This window comes from Petaurus breviceps, unplaced genomic scaffold (assembly GCF_028583685.1).
Source record: "Petaurus breviceps papuanus isolate PSGF00001 unplaced genomic scaffold, PetGlider_PUasm1.0 188, whole genome shotgun sequence".
Taxonomy (NCBI): domain Eukaryota; kingdom Metazoa; phylum Chordata; class Mammalia; order Diprotodontia; family Petauridae; genus Petaurus; species Petaurus breviceps.
In genome coordinates this window covers 40,530,351-40,539,515 of record NW_027185804.1, presented here as the reverse complement: position 1 = coordinate 40,539,515, position 9,165 = coordinate 40,530,351, and the positions used below count along the sequence as shown (strand labels likewise).

Here is a 9,165-nt window from a genome sequence, read left to right as displayed (position 1 = left end):
ACACACACACACACACACACACACACACACACACACACACACACACATGTATATCCATAAATAAAATAAGCTTGATCTCAAATTCTGAAATAAGTCCTAAAACTACACCTGACAACTTTAGCAGAAGGGAATGCCACTATTCCAAATGAACGGAGTGGTTATAAACAAAGCAACCATTTTAGTCTTGTGTAATTTTATTAAAATAAAGAAATTCATGCATTCGAAGAAAAAGAAAAACTCAAATTTTATTGCAATATTTGGATACAATGAAAAAGCTGAACAGCTGTTAGATCTAGAATTATATACAATAGGTGTGGCTATATTGCCCAGTGAATAGAATGCCAGCCCTGGAATCAGGAGGACCTGAGTTCAAATCTTGCTTCAGACACTCAACAAAAAACTAGCCGTGTGACCTTGGTCAAGTCACCTAACTCCAGTTGCCCCACCATCCCCCCTCCAAAAAGCAAACAAAAAACAAAAACAAAAAGACAGCCAATGAATTACACTGGTTTTCTTTTTTAGGCAGAAAATTTCACCCTGTCCTTCAGGAGCTGAAACACCAAGAAACATGTATGTTTGTATGTATGTATGTATGTGTATTATGTGCTTATTTATTGTTTGATTAACTTGTTAGCCATTTAGATATATAAAGACAGGTAAGTTTCCTCTAGCATTCCCATACACAATTATTTCACCAATACAGGTTTGGCATGTATTAAAGCCTCTTCTTCATGTATCACCCAGTTATGCACTCCTCCCCACTTATTTATGTCATTCTCGTAATGAGGCAATCCAATGTGAAATTTGTTCTCTATCAGACAAGAGTACAGAAGGATTCCCCCATTCAAACAGAGGGATGCTTTGGCACTTTTAAGTAATCTAATATATAGTAAACTACTGCTCCGTGAATTGAAATCTAACAGAACTTGCATTTAGATATTCTCAATTCTTTTCCCCTTGTATGATGAAAACATATTAATCTTTTTATAACAGCCTTCAAATCAAGACACCCTCTGTTTCATTACATGGGTGTGTATTTGGATATTTTTGAAATTTGTTGTTTTTCCTATCATGAAAGTCAATGTTAACTGACATTGGAAAGGTGTTGATTGCTTCCAAAACGGAAATTAGAGGGATTCATCCTGGAGATGAAAGGATAGGAAACAACAGAAGAGGAGAGATGGAAGACAAAAGGAAAGTTTTCTGAAGTCCTGCATGTTCCCAACAATGCTTTCCATTTTATTTGTCCTCCAAATTTTTATACATTTTTGCTTTTATTATGGAGCGCAAAAGTCATTGGCCATCCACAAGTATTTATTAAGCTCTTACAATGTGCTGAACACCATGTTAAGTTCTGAGGATGCAAATAGGAGCAAAAATGAAGTCAGGGCTCTGAAGGAACTTTTATTACCTTGAAGAGAAGTTGTAAATAACTATGGACATATCAAATATGTATGTGTGAATATGTACCCATATGTGTATATATCCACAGATGTAAGAAGATATGCAGGTGTGTGTTTTTGTTGTTGTTCAGTCATTTCAGTAATGTTCAACATTTCCCTACCACATTTGGATTGTTCTTGACAAAGATACTGGTGGGATTTGCCATTTCCTTCTCCAGCTAATTGTACCGATGAGGAAACAGATGCAAAGTTAAGTTGCTTGTCCAGGGTCACATAGTAATTTCTTGTTTGTTTGTTTTGTTTTGTTTTTTGCCTTTTTGGAGGGTAACTGGGGTTAAGTAACTTGCCCAAGGTTATGGCTAATTTTATTTTGTGTGTGTATCTTAAGTTTCTGAGGCTGCAACCGAACTCGGGTCCTCCTAACTCTGGGGCTGGTGCTTTTACTCACTGAGCCACCTAGCCGCCCTGTAAAATAGTAATTTCTTTTAGTCATATTTGAACTCAGAAAGAAGTTTTCCTGACTCCAGGGCCATTACTCTATCCACTATGCCACCTGTCTCTCATACACATACACACACACAAACACACAGAGATACATATGCACTCACACACACTGTAATATGTATTACAAGTGAAAGATAATCTCATAATGCCATAGTAATGAAGGAGCATGAAAAAAATTAATTAAAGAGAAAGAGACAGAGAGACAGAGAAAGAAGCAGAGACAGAGATTTTGCCATGTAAATAGGGTGGCCCCTGAAAATATGCCAATCTCTTTCTCTCCCTTTCAATAACTATGTCTATATCTTTCCCTCTCTCTGTCTTGTTCCATCTATGTCTCTCTTTTCCAGGCCTAGACTTTCATTGGTTTATAGAGAGAGATCCTTTTATATTTACACTCTTTCTCACGATGTGAAATAGCCATGTTCTACAAATTAGAGGCTTTCACAGATGTTGGAGTCATCAATAACTTTATCTCAGACCCACATAAGCAAGAAAAAAAAATTAGCAAAAAACAAATAATGTCCATTAGTTTTCTGACAGGTTTTTTCATATCTTTGATCCTCAGACTGTATATTAGGGGGTTCAACATGGGAATGACTACTGTGTAAAAACGAGATGACACTCTGACTACGAGCCATGACATTTTAGAACTGGGGTCACAATAGAGAAAGAGTAGGGGCTCAAAGAACATAGAGATGACAATCAGGTGGGAGGCACAGGTGGAGGAGACTTTCTTCCTCCCACTGCTTGATTGCATCTTTATGATGCTGACGAATATTAAAGAGTATGTAAGGATGGTTATGAGGATGCCTGGGACGTTCCAATTAGCAAGGATGAAAAGTTTCATTTCACTTAAGTGTCTGTCTTAACAGGAGCCAGAGAATGACAGAGTAGTCCCAGAGAAAATTATCAGTGATGCTATTAGTCCCACAGAAATGAACAATGTAATAAGAGAGTAGGTTAATATGAGGGAAGATGTTATTCCTCATACATATTTCCTAGTCATGCTTTTCTAAGAGCTTGGGTGTAATTCCAGTGGAATAACAGAAATAACCAAAAAATACAAGTGACTGAGGAAAAAGTCAATAAGTGGGTGGAGTCTGGGGTTGATCCTGACGGTCATCATCATGCCCAAATTTCACAGCACTGTGACCACATAGATAAATAAAAATAGAAGAGTGGGACTTGAATATCTGGGTAGTCAGAGAATCCTAAGAGGATGAATGTGACTGCAGCACTCACTTCACTCACCATGGATCCTGCTAAAGAAAATCACAGCATTTCAAAACTAGATTTCAATGGCTATATATTACAATTCTAAACTTTAAAAATCCATCTACAAGAGGTAGATAAATCATCACCAAGATTTTTAGATGAATACCTTAAATGAAGGTGAAATGATGAGGTTTAAGGGAAACTCATTTGGCGTGGATAGCTCTGCTTAAGATGACAATAACATATTCCTTCATTTTCAGGTTTCTTACTTGCATTTTCGACCCATTGCCTTTTGGCTACCTGTCTGGGGCCACTCACTCTTCTGTAACTGATGTAGCGTTTTTTTCAAGCACACTCCTATCATGGGAGATTTTAATCCATAATTATAGTGATTCTTTATGATCTTCAGGATCAAAACAGAACAAAACAAAAACAGTTCTGGTTTTAATTTAAACACCTTCATATTGCAACTCAAACCTGCTTTCTAGGACAACTATATATTATTCCCCTTCATGAATTCTATAGTTTAGACAACTTTATCTAATGCCTACTTCTGTCAAATATCTCTTCTTCGCCCACCTCAGAGCCTTTTAATAGCTTGTCCAACACTGCCATAACGCAGTCTCTTTTCAAGTTGTCATCTGAGGAGCTCTAGTTTCCTCAAATGCCACCTTCCCTCCATAAAAAGGATGTTTAACAAATCTAGCACTTATGTTATTTATATATATATGTATATGTATATGTATATGTATATGTATATGTGTTCTCCAACTTGTTTCCAATGAGGTTCCTAAGAGAGAATGCAACATCTGTGAAGACAGAATTTTTTGTGAGTTTTAGTAAAAGCAATACCTAACCAAGAACCTATTGCCTAGTAGGTAAACAGTAATAACTTATTGATTGTTTGACTTATTATCCCTTCATTTACATGACAGCAGTTGGCAAGGGCTTTAAGCCTTTTTGAGCAAGCTCATACCAAAATTCTTTCACTAATCCTCATTTGGCTAGAGTGAGAGGTTCTTCTTCAAGAACATCACCATGTTGTACAAAGTCAAATATTTATTTATGTCCTTCCCGTGGTGAGGCTCTCATATCTGAAGATTGTACTTGATATATTGCACTAGTAAATAAGAGTGTGGGATTCTCCCATTCAAGCAGAGGGATCCTGTGCCTGTTTTGTATTATATTATATTTAGTAAACTAATGCTTCTTGAAATGGTGTTTAACAGAAGGTGAAATTAGATGGTTTCAAATCTCTTCCTCTTATATGATGAAAAAAAATAACCTTTCTATAGCAGCCTTGAAGACAAGGAACCTACTGTTTCATTATTTGGTTTTTATACAGATATTTTCTAAATTTATTCATTTTCCTATAGTTTTTTTTTAAAGCAATCAGGCTTAAGTAACTTGCTCAAGGTTACATGGCCAGTTATTTCTGGGTGTGGTGCTGAGTATCTGAGCCCGGATCCAGGTCATCCCAGCACTGGAGCCGGTGCTCTCACTGGCTGTGCTACCTGGCCTCCCTCATTTTCCTATAGTTAATGTTAATGTTGACTGGTATTGAAAATGTATTAATTGTTTCAGATTATTCTTATCATTGAGCCAAGGTCATAGTTGAATCCCAGGCCATCACTAGTCCTCTTGGCTTTGGTCTTGCCACTGTACTTTGTTAACTCTGGAGGAAAATCTGAGGTTAATGAATTTGTAGTTCTACCATAGATAGAGTTGCATAAAATAAAGAAAAGTGAAATGTCCATTACCAAGAAAATATTATATTCAGTAATAGCAATATCATTTTAATTACCACATTTAGACTAAGTACTTTTGATTAATATAAATAACCAAAAGTACAGCACAGGACATATAAAGGTTGAAACTATTTTTATTCAGAGGAAGAACTCATAGCTAGAAACATGTATAGAATGATTTCACACATACTCACATACATTATATGTATGTTTGTATGTAGACACACATATGTGTGTATGTTTATGTATATGTATGTATGTGCATATATGTACACATATACTCATGTATATATTTGTGTCTAATGGTAGCCATTTCTAGGGCTGGGGAGGCAGAGGGAAAAAACAGGAAGAAAATAAATTTACATGTTAATTGAATATACATTTAAAGAAATAGCAAATTATGCATAATAGATTACCAGTTTCATGTGCAGTCATCTTTTTATTATACTATATTATGGAAATACTTCTTTTATTGCATTACTTAAAAACAAAAATAAATTGGAAACTAATTACTATTATAGAGCTGCTCATGTTGAAGTAGAAGAGAGTCATGAACCTTTGTCTTCATACTACAAATGAATTAATATAATAATACTTATTAAACCTTCACTATATTAAAAGAAATGCATGAAGAACTTTGTAGGAATGAACTTGAGTTTATAAGAATTCTATTATCCCATTGATTTGCTTGAAGGGAGGGTGACTTTTATTCTCTTCAGTCAGGGATTATGGTCACTCATGAAGGTTTTTGTATCTGGCAAACCTCCAAAAGCCACCTGATATTCCTGTTATCTCACTTGTTAGATTATTGTTCCATTTTTTTCTATGAAGTAATGGAAATGTGAAGATTAACAAATAAAAAGAAAAAAGAATACAGACATTCACATTTGTAGAATCAGGAGATTTATTTTTACAAGAAATTTTCAAACAACTTTAATGAAGGAGTCTGAGCTTGATCCTACTCATGGAGTAAATTATAATGATGTTCTGGCAATGATTCTTTTTTTTTTAAATTTCAAACATCCTTGTTTCATATGCCTAAGAATTATCTGACTACATTTCAGATAGTTGAAGAAATTATATGTGTGACTCCCAGAGAAGTGAGTAATTGAATAGGATTCAGAGAATTAATTAAAAATCACCATGAATTCCAATAGTAGTTGGAATTAGCCAGTAATCATAGAATCACTTTTATGATCTTGAGAAATGATTTTCAGATCCATTATTTTCCTAAAAGTTTGTTTTACATCATTGTTCCTTAGACTGTATATAAAGGGATTTAGCATAGGAATTACTACTGTATAAAAAACAGATCCCACTTTGACTACAAGCCAAGAGTTTTTAGAATTGGGGATACAATAGAGGAAGAGGATGGTCCCATAGAAGATGGTAACAGCCGTCAAGTGGGAGGCACAAGTGGAAAAAGCTTTATATCTCCCACTGGCTGAATGCATTGTGAAAATAGTGACAGCAATAAAAAGATATGATGTAAGGATAATGATGAGAGTGCAAAATGAATTGAGATTAACAAAGATAAACAATATTATTTCACTGATGTGTTTATCAGAGCAGGAAGCAGAAAGAAAGATAGAATATTCACATACAAAGTTATTAATGATTTTAGTCTCACAAAATGACAATATAAGAAGTGAGTAGGTGAGTCCAATGGAAGAAATTATGCCCCAAGAATATGCCACAGTCACTAGCAGGGCACATCGTATTGAGGACATGGAAACTGTATACAGCAAAGGGTAACATATAGCGACAAAGCGGTCATAGGCCATCACTGCCAACATGACCATCTCTGTCATCACACAGGTGACACCAGTGGAAAACTGGGTGATGCAGGCTTTGATGGAGATACTTCTGTCTTCTACAACCAAGTTCTCTAGTAGTTTCGGTGTAATTATACTGGAGTAACAGAAATCCACAAACGACAAGTGACTGAGGAAAAAATACATGGGGGTGTGGAGTTTGGGGTTGATCTTGATGACCACAATCATGCCCACATTCCCCAGCACAGTGACTGCATAGATGCTGAGGAACAGTAGAAAGAGGGGCACCTGGAGCTCTGGGTAATCAGAGAATCCAAGAAGGATGAAAACAACAGCACTGCTCTGATTCTTGTCAGGCTTCATCATGATTCCTGTTGTAGATATTTAGAGATGGACAATATGTACCAAAACGTAAAGAAAATGAGGGACAAAAAGTAAGGGCAGAGTATGAATTAGAAAATTATCATTGTTACAATTATTAAAGAGATGATAATAGGATTAGTTTCAGATTTAGCACCGTTAAGTCTTTTACTCTTAGATTAAGAGAAAAGCATGAAGTATGAAAGAAGTTTAAGAGAATGGTCCAAATACATTTATGGGCCATTGATTCACACAATCTCCTATAATCTTTGTTTAACAAATATCCATTCTACAAAATGGAGCTCATCCAAAACCCTTAAGTGAAGGAGAACCCAATAACTCCTTAGGCAACCCATCTCATTTCTTCAAATATAATGATAGAATGTATTTAAGTATATAATTTATAAAATCAAGGTAATATTCCTATTAACATAAAAATTCATTTTAGCACTGCTATAATATAGAGGCAGTCAAATGAGAGAGTGCTAAATGTGGCATCAGGACCACCTGATTTCAAATCTAGCTTCAGTTAATTACTGGCTTTGTTACCCTGAAAAATTTATTTAACCTCACTCTTCTCTTTTTTTTTCTTTTTGGAGGGGGAAAGACAGTGTAATTGAAGTTAAGTGACTTGCCCAAGGTCACACTGCTTCTAAGTGTTAAATGTCTGTGGCTGGATTTGAACTTAGGTCCTCCTGATGCCAGGGCCAGTGCTCTATTAACTGTACCACCTAAGAGCCTCCTTTTTCCTCATTTTTAAAATGAGTAAAACAATAGTACCTAATTTCAAGGTGGTTGTAATGATTAAATGGGAGAGTATGTCTATAGGGCTTAAGACAATACCTGACACATACCCAGTGCTATCTTCAAGTTACTTATTGTTTGTTTAAATGACTTCAATCCTAATTTTGAGTCTTAATGCCTAAGCATCAGTTAACCACTTTACCAATTTTGCCCAAGTTTTATAGCAAGTACAATTGTAATAACGAATAATTATATAACCGTCCTTTACGTAAGCCATCATCAAGTTATTCAGAAATAGAGAACATCTAAAGAGGTTTTCTTAAGGATCCAATGCATTATTTTTCCTGTCATGTAGAACTTATGTTAAACCCTTTACAGAATACCACAATGTAGTAATTATCTTTTTAGGAGTAAACAGCAACCATTAAAGATAAAATAAAAAATAAATAAACAATGAAAAACAGAGAGATGAGGGAGAGAGAGAGACAGAGACAGAGAGAAAGAGAGGCAGAGGGAAATCAATAGTGGTGCATGCCTACTTGCCTGAGAGTCAAGTAAGTCATGATTGGGGTACGTTGATTAGAAAATACATCAAGCAAGAAGGAATGGAATTTCAATTTCGATTCCTCTTTTATATAAAATGTAAAAGCAGAACATTTTCCCCTTTTGATGGGTATCCAAGAACAATGGCAGTGAGACAATATGCTGTCTTAAAACTAAAATTTCCAAACATGGTAAATGCAGATGTACAGCTTATTTGAATGCCCTTTTTCATCCAGGAATAACACTGTTCAATTTGTCAGTCCAGTATCTACAACTTCAAAATATTTTCACATTTACTTCCCATCCACTTTTATCTTCCCCTCCTTCCTTCTTTAACATATACAATTTCTAGTTTGTACCACTTAAGCATCCTTTTTTATCCTGATCCAAAATTTATGCCCAAAGGATATTGTCCTTAATTATGATTTTTCTGCTATAAAACTATGCCCAATAGTTGGAATTTCATAAATTCTAATGAACTTCTGTTTTCTTATTTTTCAAATATTTGTGTGGTTTCCTGACCTTCTGTAAAGGCCAACAAATATCTATCTCAACTCTCACAACCTCTCTCTCCTTTTGCTCTTTTAAATGACTTAGCTAAAGTATCACATATATAATCATTAAATATATTGATATGGAAAGAAAGGTTCCTCATTGCAGTGTAAGAGCTGTTTGTAAGATGCACTTAGAGAGTTACATTAGACCTTCAGTAATTTTCAGTCATATCCAACTGTTCGTGTTTCGTATTTGGGGTTTTCTTAGCTAACATGATTTTGTTCTTTTGTTCTCGCCGAGGACCATGAAATCAGGGAGGTGATGCCATGACATGCAAGGGAATTGGATGTAAGTGAGGGAGGACAGTGAAAGTCACCA

General features: G+C 35.4%; 1 protein-coding gene across 1 annotated transcript; it reads right to left on the bottom strand.

Moving 5' to 3' along the window:
- Window positions 1-6,036: 6,036 nt before the first annotated feature.
- On the bottom strand, window positions 6,037-8,300 carry LOC138163332 (olfactory receptor 5D18-like). The gene has a single exon (XM_069090859.1). It carries the CDS (start codon window positions 7,009-7,011, stop codon window positions 6,037-6,039), a length of 975 nt encoding a protein of 324 aa, XP_068946960.1. The 5' UTR covers window positions 7,012-8,300.
- Between the last annotated feature and the right edge of the window lie 865 nt (window positions 8,301-9,165).

Coding starts and splice junctions, on each gene's coding strand:
- LOC138163332 (XM_069090859.1), bottom strand. CDS start 7,011: ATGATGAAGCCTGACAAGAATCAGAGCAGTGCTGTTGTTTTCATCCTT.